Source organism: Malus sylvestris, chromosome 6 (assembly GCF_916048215.2).
Source record: "Malus sylvestris chromosome 6, drMalSylv7.2, whole genome shotgun sequence".
NCBI classification, from domain to species: Eukaryota; Viridiplantae; Streptophyta; class Magnoliopsida; order Rosales; family Rosaceae; genus Malus; species Malus sylvestris.
The window spans coordinates 29,627,615-29,644,888 of record NC_062265.1 but is presented as its reverse complement, the minus strand read 5'-3'; the positions used below and the strand labels follow the sequence as shown (position 1 = coordinate 29,644,888).

At 40.2% G+C, this 17,274-nt stretch overlaps 2 protein-coding genes across 2 annotated transcripts; both read right to left on the bottom strand.

The window, feature by feature from the left end:
* Nucleotides 1-8,948: 8,948 nt before the first annotated feature.
* Nucleotides 8,949-11,781, bottom strand: LOC126626140 (lysM domain receptor-like kinase 3). Its single transcript, XM_050295363.1, has 7 exons — nt 11,124-11,781; nt 10,741-10,923; nt 10,398-10,621; nt 9,765-10,120; nt 9,499-9,637; nt 9,309-9,407; nt 8,949-9,210 (listed from the first exon to the last, which is right to left on the bottom strand). Exons 1-7 carry the CDS (start codon nt 11,779-11,781, stop codon nt 9,043-9,045), a joined length of 1,827 nt encoding a protein of 608 aa, XP_050151320.1. The 3' UTR covers nt 8,949-9,042.
* A 2,254-nt stretch (nt 11,782-14,035) lies between these two features.
* LOC126626139 (oleosin H2-like) lies at nt 14,036-14,991 on the bottom strand. The gene has a single exon (XM_050295362.1). The coding sequence runs from the start codon at nt 14,923-14,925 to the stop codon at nt 14,245-14,247; it is 681 nt and encodes a 226-aa protein (XP_050151319.1). The 5' UTR covers nt 14,926-14,991; the 3' UTR covers nt 14,036-14,244.
* Between the last annotated feature and the right edge of the window lie 2,283 nt (nt 14,992-17,274).

Sequence of the window (17,274 nt, the reverse complement as noted above, 5' to 3'; positions counted from 1 at the left end):
ACCGCCTTCTTCTCTGCTTGTTTCTTCAGCACGTTGTCTCCACATGCTGCAAGGTATCATTTTCACTTGCCTTATCTGTTCTCCAAGCAGATGTGACAGCTTCTATGGAAGTACAGCAGCAGTGGGAGACGAGTACTCGAGAGCAGTGCTAGGCAGGCAATCAGGGAAGGGTTCCAAGCAGTCGGTTCCTTACCCGAGTTTGAGTGGAAGTTCCGGCATATTGTTTTCTTTATCCTTGTCTTTGTAGGTAAGAACAAGGACAAAGGAAAGGACAGGGAGAACGCATGATATGAGATACTCTTGCTTTCTACCCTAGTGATATGAGATACTTTTGCTTTGGAGTCATTGGCTTGCAGAGGTACCCCAAGGAATAAGGAACATTGAATGACTCGAGAGGCTTCGTTGGGAAAGCATTTTTTTTTTTTAGATGAAGAAAGGCTCTGTATGTCTTCCTTGCTGTGGAAGGTGAAGGTGGACAGTTATAGGAAGTTCTTTGATACCTGTAGAGGTACTATTCTTTCACTCGTGTCGGCAACTAACGCGTGATTGAACAGTAAACTTTCACGTGCTTTCTCCTTCACCGAAAATCTTCGACAAATTGCCCGTGATTTGCGCAAAGTTGAGTGTGCATATGACAGGTGATGACGCGGCTGAAAAAGACTGGCGCCTCTTCGATATCTGGGATCGGCGCTTCGACAAATTACCCGTGATTTCCGCAAAGCTGAGTTTGCGTGTGACTGGTGCCGACGCGTCTGGAAAAGCAAGATGCTTCTCCGATTTCTGAGCTTGCCTCTTCGATTTTTGAATGGCCTCTTCGAATTCTGAGCTCGCCTCTTCGATCTCTGAAATCCCGTCGAGTGCTGATTTTTATAGAGGCAGGCAGTTCATTTCAAAGCACACTCGAATTTTTGCTTGTACCTTCTTGCACTTCTAAGATCTCGATTTGTCCGACCTCTTCTTTCTTTAACACCTTTGAAAATGTCTGGCCCCTCCGATCGTCGTTTTGACTTGAATCTTGGTGAAGAGGCAGTCCCTTCTTCTCCAGACAACATATGGCGCCCATCCTTCATATCCCCCACTGGTCCTCTTACCGTTGGGGATTCAGTGGTGAAGAATGATATGACCGCTGCGGTGGTGGCCCGGAACCTTGTCACTCCCAGAGATAACAGACTACTTTCCAAACGGTCTGATGAGTTGGCTGTTAAGGATTCTCTGGCTCTCAGTGTGCAGTGTGCGGGTTCTGTGTCTAATATGGCCCAACGCCTATTTGCTCGAACCCGTCAAGTTGAATCATTGGCGGCTGAAGTGATGAGTCTCAAACAAGAGATTAGAGGGCTCAAGCAGGAGAATAAACAGTTGCATAAACTCGCACATAGCTATGCGACAAACATGAAGAGGAAGATTGACCAGATGCAGGAATCTGATGGTCAAATTTTACTTGATCATCAGAGGTTTGTGGGTTTGTTCCAGCAGCATTTGCCTTCGTCTTCTGGGACTGTACCGCGTAGTGAAGCTTCGAATGATCAATCTTCGGTGCCTCCTCCTCCTGGGGTTCCGCCGAGTACTGAGACACCACCTGAGCAATAAAGACTCTCTCCCGTTTGTTTGCACATTTGTTAATTGTTTTTTTTTTTTTTTTTTTTTTTTTTTTTTTTTGGTATGTAGAATGCAATTTTATGTAAAATTTCCGAAAATAAATAAATAAAATGGACTTTTATTTTTTTTAAGGCTCTTTTTTTTTTTTTTTGCTTTATATATATATATTATACACACATATATATATATACACATACATACATACATACATATATATATATATATATATTTTTTTTTTTCATCCCAAAACTCATTTTCCCTTTGTTTTTGCATGGTGCTAGCCACCAAGAATCCACCTTCTTTTTTTTTTTTTTTTTTTTTTTTAATTATTTTTTTTTTTTAGCATTTTTTTTTGATACTTATTATTTATTTTTTTTTTTTTTTTTATTGGTCTGCTTTTAGTGCCACATGCACCTCCCCTTTCTTTTCACATGGTGCCAGCACCAATTTGCTCCACTATCCCATTTTCTATTATATTTTTTTTTGTATAAATTTCGATGATGGGCTGGGGGAATTTGCAGGGAGCGGAGCAAGGAGGATGACGGATGAAGCATGCACAGAAGCTGGAGCAGCGGAGGGCAGAAGGAGAGTGAAGCAGGAGGCGGCGCATGGCGGAGATTTCTCGAAGGATGCGGGGCTCCATTGCGGCGTCGGCTTGGGACTTGTCGATGATTTTGATGGCGACGGCGGTGTTGTCGATGAGGGATTGGACGGAGGAGGACAGGGCAGCTGTGACGGAGATCTTGCCATCGCTGTTGCAATCGAAGCTTTTGAAGACCTTTCTGGTCTCCTCGGCGACGAAGCTGCACTCGTCGATGCGAGCAGGCGGCGGAACGGTGGTGGCTGCAACGCTGTGATCTCTTGAAGTCCCTGCAGCTTGTCTTGAAGGCACGTACCAAGCAAACCGCCTGGAAATCGACCGGAGGCAAGGCCCCAAGGCAGCCCGGAAGTCTGCTCCGGCGACCGGAGGAGTGAAGAAGCCTCACCGCTTCAGGCCGGGAACGGTGGCGCTGAGAGAGATCAGGAAGTACCAGAAGAGCACGGAGCTCCTGATCCGCAAGCTGCCATTCCAAAGGCTGGTGAAGGAGAAAACGCCAATTGGGCTTCCTGGGCCTGGAGGAGCTTCAATGGATCCGATTTCAGAGCCAGCACGGTCCTTCTCGTCGATCCAAATCCACCAAATGAACCAGAATCGAAACCCGAGTCGCCGAGATCGGAGGAGTCGGTTCGGGAAGTGAAGACAAAGGAGAGTGAGAAGACGAAGACGACGGCGACGGCGACTGCAATGGCCATGGCAATACTCTGAACGACGCGACGGAGCTCCGCGCGGCTGCTCCTCTACCGCTGTCACCAGCCGTCACTTTACAGGAGGAGAACGGCGGTGCTTGTCGTCGTCAGAGGTTGCTAAGCGAGAAAGAGAGGACAGACAAAGCAGTCCTACACGGGGGAAAGGTTGAGGCTTAGTGACGACTCCACAGAGTCAGAGTGGACGACGGCGTCGAAGAGTTGGTGGAGCGGAGCATAGAGCTCGCGTGCTCGATAGTCGCTGCCCGCATTATTAACACCACCATTTCCGCTACTGCTGCTCTCACTTCCGCTGCTACTTCCACTGCTGCTACTTGAACTAGAAGTCTCGGTTTTCTTTCCTTTTGCATTCCCCTTGACTTGGTGAGAACCCGGAGTCCGCCATGGTCAAAGGCAAGCTCATACTTCTGGAAAAAGCCAGGTGTATTTTCTCGGTCCGGTTTGGCAGCCTGGTCGCGAGATTCGAAGACAGAGAGGAAGAAAATGGCGGGTCCGACTTGGTGTTCGAGTCGGGCGTGGAGCTGTAGACGATTATGCCAAACGGGCTCGAGTTCGGATCCGGCAGAGAAAGAGATTGACGAAGACGATTAGGATTTTGATGATGAGAGGATGGATAGGGAATCGGGTTCGAGGGTCCGGCAGAAACCCGACTGTTCGTATCAATACCAGTATCTGTGAACTCCTCCACAGTTTCTTCCCTCAATTGGATCTGCTCTGCAATTCTTCGAACCAGAGTACTCTCGACCTGACGAATCTCCGGAGCAGCTTTCTCGATCTCGTCTGATAAGTTTCGAGTCTTGCAGGAGCCAGATGCGGATCAAAAAAATATTTGAGAGCTTAAGCTTGAATTGGTTTTGCATTGCACTTGCAGAGAGCTATGGAGAAGGAGAATCGAATTTCTAGAGAGAGTGAGTTGGTTCAGTTTTGGGTTTTCTGTGGAGATCTGGACGGAGATTAACGGCAGCTCCTTCCAGGCAGTACTGCAGACGGGGCACAGGAGGAGGCTGTTCTTCTTGACGTGGGCGGAGATGCAGGCGAAGTGGAAGGAATGGGAGCACTCCGCTGTAAAAATGGCGGTGCCCTGACCGCTTTTTCACACTCTGTAAGCAGATTCCGCATTTTGGAGAGGCGTAGGGGAAGAAGACAAGCCGGATGTGAAGAAATGGGCCACAGGAGTTGGGCCCAACATTTGGTGGCCTTGTTGATGGTGTGAACCGTGCTGGGCCGAAGCAATTGCAGATTATATATATGTATACATATATACATATATATATTGTACAAACCTCTTTTTTTTTTTTTTTTTTTTTTTTTTTTTTTTTTTTGTAAATACATAAACATATGTATTCATCATTTTTTTTTAAAATAAAATTGACTTTCTTTAATAAAACATTTATTTATATTTTGATGTGACTGAACTCGAAAAATTGAACATTCGAGCTGCCTACGTACCCCTCCAAAGAAGAGATCAAGTCGTAACGTAGTTCAAATACATACATTTTTTTTTTTTTGGTATTTTCTTTTTTGTGCCGTTTGCATTTTTAACTCATGCAGGCAAGGAGCATTTGGTGCCGTGTTGCAGTTTCAGCTCGTGCAGGCAAGGAGTGTTGGTGTTGCCTTTTATGCTCGTGCAGACCAGGAGCGTTGGTGTTGCCTTTTATGCTCGTGCAGACCAGGAGCATTGTGTCTTGCAGTTTAGGCTCGTGCGGACAAGGAGCTGTTGGTGTTGCCTTTTATGCTCGTGCAGACCAGGAGCGTTGTGCCATGCAGTTTAGGCTCGTGCGAACAAGGAGCATTGGTGTGCAGTTTAGGCTCGTGCGAACAAGGAGCATTGGTGTTGCCTTTTATGCTCGTGCAGACCAGGAGCTTTGTGCCATGCAGTTTAGACTCGTGCGGGTGAGGAGAATTTGTGAATTTTGTCAAGCAATCCGGGAGAGGCGTTCCTCACAATTTTCATAGCAAGGAGCTTTGACCGCGTGATTGAAGAAGTCTTCGGGCAGGAAATCGCGCATCGTGATGGGGATGGACGATCTATGTGTCGAAATTTCATCATCTTCAACACGTTCACGTTGCTTTGAAGGTTGACAATAGCTGCTTTGCCCCCTTTCCGATTGGCGGACTTGTGGAGGAGACGTATGCTTCTTGTGCAATTTCTTAGGAGTGACTTGAGTCCATCCTTCAACTTTGCTTGTCTTTGAGGATGCCCCCAGCGGTTGAGGTGAAAACTTTGAGTTGGAAGAGCCAAAAGTGAAGGTGGTATAGTTTGACTTCGCCACTTCGTCAAGATCTAGCTCGATGATTCCTTTCTGAGCCAGCTTCATGATGAGATCTTTCAGCACGAAACATTTTTCTGTCGGATGACTGATGAAGCGGTGGAATTTACAGTACCTTGGATTGTCGGTGCGATTCATCTCTTCCGGCCGTCTGCACTCAGGCAAACTGATCACCTTCTTGTCCAACAGGTCATCTAGCATGGCAACCACATCAGAGTCGGGGAATGGATAAGTCTTCTCCTCAAGCTCCTTCAAAGTGCGTCTACGCGTCTCTTGATCACGAAAAGCTTCGGTTTGAATCGCCTTGCCTCGTGTGGATATTTTGACAGGAGATGTGTTGATCATCATCGCTTCCTTGGTGGGTTTCCATGCAGCCTTTTCCACCTTTGTCCCAAGAACTTTGTCGTTCTTATAGTCGGCGATCGGTTCTTTCTTCCCATGATGGGCGATGCTCAACTCCATGTCATGGGCGCGAGTGGCCAATTCCTCGAAAGTCCGTGGTTTAATGCCTTGAAGGATGTATTGCAAACCCCATTGCATGCCTTGGATGCACATCTCGATTGAAGAGGTTTCCGAGAGCCTGTCTTTACAGTCGAGGCTTAGAGTGCGCCATCTGTTGATGTAGTCAATGACTAGCTCGTCCTTCCACTGCTTTGTGCTCGTTAGTTCTAGCATGCTCACAGTGCGGCGGGTGCTGTAGAAGCGGTTGAGGAATTCCCTTTCCAATTGCTCCCAGCTGTTGATGGACTCAGGCTCTAGGTCCGTGTACCACTCAAAGGCATTTCCTTTCAGCGAGCGCACAAACTGCTTGGCGAGGTAGTCTCCCTCCGTCCCCGCATTGTTGCAAGTTTCGACGAAATGTGCAACGTGCTGCTTTGGGTTTCCTTTTCCATCAAACTGCATGAACTTTGGTGGTTGATAACCCCTTGGCATCTTTAGGGCATCAATCTTCTTGGAATAGGGCTTCGAGTAGAATAATGAGGTTTGTGAGCTCCCTTCGTACTGTGCCTTGATGGTGTTGGTGATCATCTCCTGCAGCTGCTGGATAGAAAGAGATCCCATGAGTGCCGCTGCTTGGTCTGGCTCCGGCTTCCCATCGATTTTCTTCACCGGGGGTTCTTCGTCTCCGCCAGCTCCTCCCTTTAGTGGATCATCCTCTGGGTCGGGTTTATCACCGTCCTGCGCCTCCAGTCGGTTGACTAGTGCTGCAATTTGCAAGTCTTTTTCTTCCACAGTTCGGGTTAGCCTTGCGATTGCTTCATTCATTTGAGCTAGCTGCTCATCGATTGAAGTTGCTCCAATGGTCATGACTTGCATGGCTGAACTGTCGCTTGAATCGGCATCAGAGAGCATGGATTCGGAGTATTTCCTTGGGCTTTCCCCCCTTGGTGCCCTTAGTGAGGCTAAGGTGATCAAAGGCTCGTGCCTTCGATGCTTTTGTTCCCTTGGCAGAGTTGATGCAGAGGTGAAAGAGGCGACAAAAGTAGCTCTTGCCGTGCTTCGAGTCGTGATGCCTAAAGTGACACCAGTTGCGACGAGGACACTTTTGTTCTTTGCGCCGGTTGCGGGAACAGTTTGAGCCTTCCTTGATGCCATTAATTTTGGAAGTGCGCTTGAATTTCTTGAACGGAGAAAGAGATGAGAGGCAGAGATTGTCCCACCGGGCGTGCCAAATATTTGTTTGTGCACGTTTGTTCTTGTCTCTTTCGTTTCAGGAATTTTCCGTGTTCACAAACCAATTTGTGAACACGGAAAATTCTTGAAACGAAAGAGACAAGAACAAACGTGCACAAACAAATATTTGTATTTGATGATTTTGGGTTACAATCTCTCTCAAATTTATCCTCTGATTCGATCTCCGTAAGGTGTTGATTAGTGCTGCAATTTGCAAGTCTTTTTCTTCCACAGTTCGGGTTAGCCTTGCGATTGCTTCATTCATTTGAGCTAGCTGCTCATCGATTGAAGTTGCTCCAATGGTCATGACTTGCATGGCTGAACTGTCGCTTGAATCGGCATCAGAGAGCATGGATTCGGAGTATTTCCTTGGGCTTTCCCCCCTTGGTGCCCTTAGTGAGGCTAAGGTGATCAAAGGCTCGTGCCTTCGATGCTTTTGTTCCCTTGGCAGAGTTGATGCAGAGGTGAAAGAGGCGACAGAAGTAGCTCTTGCCGTGCTTCGAGTCGTGATGCCTAAAGTGACACCAGTTGCGACGAGGACACTTTTGTTCTTTGCGCCGGTTGCGGGAACAGTTTGAGCCTTCCTTGATGCCATTAATTTTGGAAGTGCGCTTGAATTTCTTGAACGGAGAAAGAGATGAGAGGCAGAGATTATCCCACCGGGCGTGCCAATTTGTGAACACGGAAAATTCCTGAAACGAAAGAGACAAGAACAAACGTGCACAAACAAATATTTGTATTTGATGATTTTGGGTTACAATCTCTCTCAAATTTATCCTCTGATTCGATCTCCGTAAGGTGTTGATTGGTAGGTGTTTCGTTGATCCAAGGGGCGTCAAGGCTTGATCTTGGATGAACAGTTGGAAGTTTCTTCAAAGGGCCGTGGGCTTGATCTTTGAAGGTGGATTTGAGCGGATCTTCAAGGAGCCGTTGGGGCTTGATCTTGAGGATGAACAGTTGATGAACGATGAACGATGAACGCTTTCTTCAAGGGCCGTCGAGGCTTGGGCTTGATGAACAGCGGATGAGCGGATTCGTTGATGTTGTCGATCCAAAGGGGCCGTTGGGGCTTGATCCTTGAGGATGAACAGTTGATGAACGATGAACGATGAACGCTTTCTTCAATGGGCCGTTGAGGCTTGGGCTTGAAGGTGGATGATTGTTGATCCAAAGGGCCGTCGGGGCTTGATCTTAGAAGAACGATGAACGAAGAACGAAGAAGGCTTTCTTGATTCTTCGAGAACCTGGATGCTTGAAAGCTTCGGAGTTTCAGAGCTTCAGAGCTTCAAGGTGTAATATGAATTCCCCCTCCAAATGAATGAAATGGGCTTGTATTTATAGAATTTTCCAAGGCCTAATTTTGAATATAATATCCCAGATGAAATAAGTCGTTTCTGCCAGGTGTTGACACGTGTCTTATTTGATGACTTTTCCAACTCATTTCAATTTTCGTTGAGTCACATGCTACGTGTAAAATTTATGTAATACATGAGCGTTGACACTTTGATTTATTGGTCAACATTTATTTACCGAAATTTCGATGTCTACAGTTAATAAGAACACTACTCGGCTCATTTTTTAGAATGAGCCGTTTTTCCTTCTAACTAATCACTGTTTGAGCATTTATGCAAAAATTATTCATTAAAAATAAAAATAATATTTTTTTATATACGTGTCAAATTGTGAGGAGACAAGTATTTAAAAAGCCTTATATTTTTGTTAACCTAGAGGGGAGGTTAGCATTTAGAAGGTGGAAGTTTCCCTCATACCAAAATACTAATAATAATAATAATAATAATTCAACGGGTATAAACTACTCTATCTCTAATTAAAAAAGATCGTACCCAGTGCACAAGACTCCCGCTTTACGCAGGGTCTGGGAGAGGTGAATAAAGGTCGTACCCAGTGCACAAGGATCCCGCTTTACGCAGGGTCTGGGAGAGGTGAATGTCAGCTAGCACATTACCTAATTTAATGTGCTTTTTTTTTTACAATGCTAAACTAATTTAACTATGAAAATAAAGATTCGAACTTTGGATGCAAAAGAGCGAGCACATTACCTTGACCAACTAAACTAATCATAATTGTTACTTTTTGCTTGCTTGCATCCACATGTCTCTTTCAATAAATTAAAAAAAAAAAAAAAACCATACTTTCAACATATCAATTGGAAAACTTTTAGCATATCTTCCAAGTTTTATCTTCCACTCATGAGTAAGCCACTGAAGACCTGGCTCTTCCCTCCAAGTGATGCTTCCCATTCTATGGAGGACATCAATATTTGGGAGAGTGTTTGCACAATGTCTTTCATCTCCGGTCTATTTACTGGATCTTCACTCACACACTCCCATGCTATTTTCGCCATCTGCGTCATATACAATAAGTACATATCATAAACCTAAGAGTCTGTTTGATAACTATTTCGTTATAAGTTTTTAGTTTTCGTTTTTCAGTTGCACAAACCTTGTAGACTTCTTCCATAGGGCAACTTCCCTTCATGTTACCATCTATTTGAGCTTCCAAAGCAGCTTCTGGATCTTCTTCTTTGAAAATTGCATATATCTGCATAAAAAACAGAAGCAATATGTTGTTAATTTTGATCACTTGGAGCACGTAATTAATGTTTAATTAAGAATTTAAGAAGCTGACTTACAACTGAGATGAGTGACTTCATTCTTTTCAGTTCTCTGTTGTCACGAAAAATTGCACGTTGACCAGTTATGAGCTCTGCTACCACCACCCCGAATGCATAAACATCAGTTTTTGATGTCATTTGTAGCTCACGCACAGATCTTGAAAAGTAGCGGATTAGGGAAAGTTCATAAGCTTAACTACCACTAACTGACGATTTTTTTTTCCTTGACAAGCAAGTAAGCAATCTTAATTAAAGCGTGAATTCCTGCATCATAGTTTACTTACTCAGGAGGAATGTAACCAGGCGTTCCAACCACACGTGTTGCTATGATATCTTCTTCGTTAGACCGTTCTACCAACCTTGCTAGGCCAAAATCTGCTACCTTTGCTCTGAGTCCTTGATCAAGCAGAATGTTGCTGGTTTTTATGTCACGATGAACATAGCGCGTCTTGGTGTGATCATGAATGTACTCGATCCCACGTGCAGTATCCAGTGCTATTTGTGCTCTTGCTGTCCAAGAAAGAGGCTGGTTTCCTTTCAGCAATGGATCATGAAGATGATCATTGAGGGATCCATTCCGAACAAACTCATATACCAAACACAGATGCTCACTTCCGCTAGCATATCCCAGCAGCTCCACCTAAGAAGAAAAAATTTGTTCACTTAATTTTTCTTTATAAAACTTTTTACTAAGAAAACAAAGTGTCTATTTGGGAATGCTGACAATCAAAAGCGTTTCTAACTATGTTTGGCAGGAAAACTTAAAAGTGCTTTTGAGTTAGAAGTCCTTTTTGGAGAGCACCTAGGAGTCACTTCCGCTCATAGTCATTTTCTTTTTCTTTCTAAAAGTGCTTCACATGGAAGCAGTCCCAAATTAATGGACCAAATTCTTTTACTTTTTTTTTTCTTCTTCTTACCACATTGTTATGATGGATCTTGCATAAAACCTTGAGCTCAGCAAAGAACTCCTTTGATCTGCTAGATCTCATCTTCTTAATTGCTACCTCCAGTTCTCCTAATAGACCGAAATAAACGCTGCCATATCCGCCCTGTCCAATCTTCCTGGTGTCATCAAAGTTATTCGTAGCCTGCTCGATTTCCTCCATCGTATATATAACTGGCCTTTCATTCTCAAAAGTTTCTGTAGCAAGAACAAATAGTGTGTCACATTTCTTATGTTAATGTATTAATCTAGAAATTGATATATAAGTGAACCCATTAAAATGGTTTTTCGATATGGAGTTGAGATTTTTGTCTTACCTTCCATTTGCCTTTTGAAAAACTGTTGCTTTAGTGAAACCTTTTTGCCATTTGGGTTCACATCTTCTTCTGTGTTCTTACCTTTTCTATATCTTATGAGAAGAAATATGGTGAATGTGGCCACCAAAAGAAACCCAACAGCTGACACTATCCCTATAATTGCAGCCAAACTGAGTCTCTTCCCTGGTTCAATCGAGAAAATATGTCACTTTACTTAAAGAAAATAAGCATTTGAGACAAGACGCTTTTATTAACTCTCCAAAATAGTCATCCCGCACTTCCCTCTGAGATAAAATATCAGAGAACAAAGAGTGTAGGATGACTATTTTGGCGTGTCAGCAACAATTCTGTTACAATTTTGAAGCAAAAAAAAAGGGCACTACCTTGCTGTTGGGCTCGAAGTCCATTGAGCTCCATTGGCACAAACAAAACCCATCCAACATCTATAAAATTAGGGGACTTCGTGAAGTTTTTGTTCAATTTCTGAATCTCACTCTCATATGCAGATAGAAGATTTTCAATATCTGATAAAGTGTCATGATCTTGAACTGTGTATGTCACAACCTCCTGTGATTTTTTCTCTACACACCCACAAACAAGGTGAAAAGTAGTCATTTTCTCCACAGTAAATTGCTGCTCCTCTTCCCCAATTTTCACTGCCTGCCCACTGTAAAATTCACTTGCCACATTTCCAACAGTGTCTCCTTCTTTAACTAGGTAATTTGTATCATAGAGGTAAACTTGGGTGCCCTTGATGTCCTTACAAGTGCAAGGCACAGAAACAAGATAGTCTTTTGGGTGTTGGTTGTCATGAACAATTGGCCTGATGTTGGATGGGTTTACTGAGTAAAAAGTGGCTATTTCTTCTATTTGGTGGCCTTTTGAGATGTGGTATAGAGAGGAATTGCAGGTCTGGGTGTGGTGAGAAGTAGAGCAAGGAAAAGGGTACACTCCAATAGTGTTGTCTGAGAGAACATTGGTGTAGAAGAAAGTGGTGAAGAGAATTGAGAAAAAATGGAACTTCTGGTTTAAAGGAGCCATTTCCATGGTGAAATAATGATCTTTGGCTTTGATGAGGTAGGTAAGAATAGCTTCTGGTTTTGGAGTGCTTTGTCATTTTATAAAAATATTATAACAATTATAAAATGCACTTATCATGAGTGAGGAGGTCAATATTAAAATGAGATATGAAGTGGATATGGACTTATTCAAGTTCGTTAGAATATGACATTTTTTTTCTTCACTCAAATTCAAATTTCTCTTCACGTCGTTTAATAAATGTAATGTAAATTAATATCACTTCTATAAAGGAAAAAAAATGGCAATGTTTGAATTTCTTTACATAAAGTATGCAGCTCTTTACACGAGAACACCACCACGTAGCACTACAATCTACAGCATGTTTGTGGCCAACCATTTTTTGGTAACACTAAGGAGACTATTTATTTAAACTACATTTTTGTAAAAATTATGACATGGTTGTTGATTAGATTATTATTTAAGTGTTAATTAACTGCTTATTAAATCACATAGTTTACAAATGTAATATAATAAATTAGTGTAATTATCATTACTCACTTTTAAAAGGCAATCCGACCACCACAAACCAATTCTATATTTTCGCCAATTTTCACTGGACATAAAAATGACTTGAATTGTTAAAGTTTTAATCGTTTAGATATTAATGGGAAAAAAAAAAAACCATTTGTGGCTCCTTTTGAAAATTACCTCATATCTTAAGAGTCATCCAACCAAAAAGGACCAAAGATATTAGGTAATAAAATACCATTAAATGATTTAATTGTAAATTTAACAAGCTTGATATGCTGCAGTCTGAGGATTGGCAATATCTTGGTGTCTGTTGGATAAGTACTCGGAGCAAAATCTTATTCACAAAATATTCTTATATGTCAAATATGCAATTAGTTAAAGATTAAGAAAGTCTTAACACAGATTTTGGGATAATAAGGGATTAAAAAAGGAGGGTTAAGGGGTCATTATTATTTGTGCTTTGTTTAATCCGCCTGAAAAGATGTAACTGGCTGGGTTTATATGGAAGTTTGTAGGCGGATCATGCATGAGTCATTTTCTTCCTTCGTTAATATTAGGGTTTACTTCTTAAATTGATGAAGGTTGTTATGTCTTTGCATTAGCTGGCGATGAAGATTCAAGCTGCATCTGTTGTGTTGCTGGACACATCACATATGTCACTGTTTTTTAATAGAGGTTTTTGAACTTTAATCATTGAAAAAGATTAAAATTTAATAAAAACTCAGTGTTAGATTACATATTAATTTTAGTTATTTAATGTGTGATTAATTTAAATTTATATATAATTTTGTTAATGGATATCTTTTTTTTTAATGTCTCCACATTAAATTTTAAATTTATTATTATACACATTTTCATTCATTAGTTTTGTTTAACTTCCTCTAATTATTGTGCCTAACCGTCCGCACCATAATATATATTACTAAACTAGTGTATTGAAATGTTCGTAATTAACTGCATATATTATAATGAGCTAGTGACACATAAGAAAACATCACAAAAACATAAGTGTACCAAAAATGCGTACCTAAACATATTGTACTAAACTAGTATACTAAAATGTACATACCTAAATATATTGTAATAAATTATTGATGCAAAAACATAAATATACCGAAAAGTCTCTACCAATATATTTTCTCGTATAAAATACTTACCATAAATTTGTGATGCAATATATCAACAAATAAAAGCTAATTCACTTAAATTCAAATGAGTATTAAAATTTACAATATTTTTCATAAAATTATAGACACCATAAAATTATACAAAAAAAGACATTGAATGCATATAAATAAAATCTAGGGTCTGAAGTCAATTTTTAATCTCGTATAAGACTTTTTTCTAAACTTCATCTTATTTAAAGATTAATATCTAGTTTTCTATTTTATGTATAATGCTAGACGTTTTGTGACGCGGTTGGGTTGCAATTACTTGCATTTCGCTAGACACTTTGTTACGGGTTCAAGACCGGTTAAAACAAAGTGTAAAATGTTATGGTGTTAGAAAATTGTTATAAGCCAGTTGAAAGCGGCAAACAAATGAATTTCATAGCGGATTTTATGCATTCATAGAAGGGCTTTCGTTGCATTTTGTAACCCTAATCCTTTCTAATCCATAAAGGAAGCCTTAGAATAATATGAACGTCACCAAACATGACTTGTGCTATAGCCTAAAATTCCTTGCCTCTAAGTTAAAAACACTAAAATTTAGTATGTGATAAGGAAGAACTGGAAATTCAAACTTCAACCGGTACAAAATAACCAGGCACTGAAAAATAGCACAGCCATTTATTACATCGCAGATCCACGGAACTACAACTGTCAAACGCTACATACATACAGTAGTACAGAAAGTAGAAAACAGAAAGCTAAACACACAAACAACATAGAAAGTGCCACTAGCCATTGACGCCCATATACATAATATATAACTATGATCCACTCTTCAACTTCAACTCTTGACTGTAACATTAACGCCTTCACGGCCCCGGCCGCTTTCTTTGCCCCGGCCACCTTCTTTGGTTATTTGATCCCTACCACCTTCCTGGGTCCTGTCCTGGATAGTCTGGCCCGCTTCTTTGGTCATATGGCCCACTTGACCTCCAGTCTCCTGCATTTTGTGGCCCACAAAGTCTCCAGTCTCCTGCACCTTCTGTCCCAAATATCCTGCCGTCTCCTGCATCTTCTGGCCCAAATACCCCGTAGTCTCCTGCACTTTCTGGCCCATGGTCTGGGGCAGCCGAGATCGGCTCAAGTAACGGACCAGCCAAGAGAAAGACGAGAGGGCCGTGACACCAAAAACCCCCGAAGTCAATATCCCCGTCACAGACAGGAATATGACTAGAGCGGCTGGGACCAAAACCGGGCTGAATATAACAAAAAGCGGAGTAGTCATCGCCAGACCAATGATGGTACCGGCAAGAGTGAGCCCTGAAAGGAAGAGTAGAGTGCCCCCTACTGGAACGAGGGTGGCAATTGCCAGAATATTCGAAGCCGAGGAGCCGTTTTGTTGTTGGTGTTGGTCATACTGGTACTGAGTTTGGTAACCTTGGTGTTTTGGATTGTCGAACTGGATGTTGGTTTGGTACCCTTGGTGTTGTGGTTGCTGCCAGCGGTAGTGGGCCTCAGCCATTGATATGAGATATTAAGAGAGCTAGGGTTGGCAGGGTTTTTCTGGGTTTGGTTTGATCGGCGGAGGTCGAGAAATGAGAGTGAGAAGAAGATGAGGAGGTTGATTTGGGTTTAAAGCAAGAGAAAGACATCGGTGGAGGGGACAAGTGGAGGGAGTGAGGGACACCTGTTGGATGCGTGGAGAGTGAGAGTTTGCATGGTGAGAGAGGAGCTGGAGTGTTCAGTGATATGTCATCAACCTTTTGTTGGTTTGTGTGTTTTAATTTGTTTTCTTCGAAGGATGGATAATGCGGTTTGGTGCAAATGGCAGTGTGAGTTTTGGGGTAGTAGTTTTTTTTAATTAAAGAAGATTAGAGGGTGATAAAAAAAAGGGAGACTTTGGATGCAGTCCCTAACTATGAATATTCTTTGACTAAAACCTTGTTGATTTTCAATTTTTTATCTAAGTTCCTGAAATTAATGTGATAATTTATTTCTATGTACGTTACTATATTTTTTAAATTAAAAATTTATATTTATATTTGTTTATATTAATGAGATTTTAAATAAAAAAACATAATTTGTGCGATTAAAAATATTAAAATATAAATATACTATTGTGTGTGTGTGTGTGTGTGTGTAAACATGGGTACGTTCATCAAAATTAACCAAAAAATTATTGTATCAAAACATGAGTACATTCTTCAAAATCACAAAAAAAAATATATATATATATTAGACTTAATAATATTAGTAAATTTCTTCGATTAAACTTAACATGGATACATTCTCAAATCAAAGAAAAAAGAATGTACCCATATAAGTTTAAAAATGGATTAGAAAAAAATTGAATAGATTTTATATATAAAAAAGTGGTACATTTTACATATAACAAATTGGTATATTTAAGAATGAGTACATTTTAAGATTAAAAATTTGAAAAAAATTACATGAATTGGTACATATAATTAGCATGGGTACATTTAGAAAAAATAAATATGGGTACAAATACAAATAAAACTTTAAAAAATATGGGCATAAAAAGAAATTAATATATGGGTACAAATTAAAAGTAAAAAGAAAATTGGTACAAATTAAAAATGGGTACAAACTAAAAATAAAAATAAAAATATATGATAAAAAATTTAACTATAAATATAAATACACTAATTGTAACATTTTTAACATTAAATGAATATATTTAGAAATAAAAAATATTTTATTATTGAAATAATTAATAATGTTATTAATACCAAGTACCTTGATCAAAAATTGAAAAGGAATAAGGTTTTAATCAATGGATTAGCAAAAGTAAGGATGAGAACCTAATTTCTCCTAAAAATATATATATAGGATGAATTTTATATTTTTGTGAGGCGTGTTTTATGATTTAGGTAGTTGATTTTATCCAAGTTTTATCTACGTAGTCATGTTAATTTGCTACATTAGGTATTTACATTTGAACGCTCATTATCTTGTTGAGAAAACAATTTAAGTCTTCTAAATAATTTGGAACGTGTGAAGGCTCCAATATGGCTGGTATAAATTTGCGATTTGAGTTTGGTACAGAGAGTACGTTTTGGAACTTGTATGCTTTTGTGCTTGGTGTGAAATTGCAAGGATATCACAATATGGTCTGATAACCGATACTTGTTTAATCTCTTAAAAAAAAAAAAAACCAATGATCTTCATCGTTTGGTTTTACTTAATTTCAACAATGGTAAGCCTAACATAGTATACTCATATGTTAATATATTATGATTTATGATGTAGTCATGCCTTGATGGTTGGTGATGATTTATGTGTGCTACATTAGTTATTTATGATAGAGAAACATTTAGGTGTGGACACTAATTATATCGCATGATATCTTTGATGTTTAGTTCACTCTATTTTGTAATTTTTTACTTAATATGAGAGTTATTTTAATCAAGCAAGCATATTAAAGATTCTTTTAAATATGCTTCGTCGGTTTGTCACCATTCATCAAACGAAAGGAAGAGGGGATGAGTTTGAAGATTTTTTAATCATTAGGATAGTAAAATAAGTTGAAACATCTGATATAACAAAATAATATATTGAGTTGTGAAGTGGGAAATCTTGATTGTTGGATTCATGCAACTGCCTATATCACACAAGTCATAGATCTTGTTGTCTAACCAGTCTGAAAGTAGCCATTTTTTAAACCGAAAACACAAATTGGAATGAAAAAAACAAAAACAAAAAAGTTCATTGCTGGCGTCATTCTTCTCTCATCTCTCAAAACTCAATACCTTCACTTCATCTCTCTTTTTCATATCTGAATCTCATTTTAGACAGTGCTAAGAGATGGATTTGTTTTAAAAAAAATTGTGGAAACACATAAAATTGG

Bases quoted from the DNA above. Each gene is read 5' to 3' on its own strand.
- LOC126626140 (XM_050295363.1), bottom strand. From the start codon at position 11,781: ATGGCTCCTTTAAACCAGAAGTTCCATTTTTTCTCAATTCTCTTCACC. The intron at 10,924-11,123 runs GTAGTGCCCTTT...CGATTGAACCAG, and splicing joins ACTTCGAGCCCAACAGCAAG to GGAAGAGACTCAGTTTGGCT. The intron at 9,638-9,764 runs GTAAGTAAACTA...CTACTTTTCAAG, and splicing joins CCTGGTTACATTCCTCCTGA to ATCTGTGCGTGAGCTACAAA.
- LOC126626139 (XM_050295362.1), bottom strand. From the start codon at position 14,925: ATGGCTGAGGCCCACTACCGCTGGCAGCAACCACAACACCAAGGGTAC.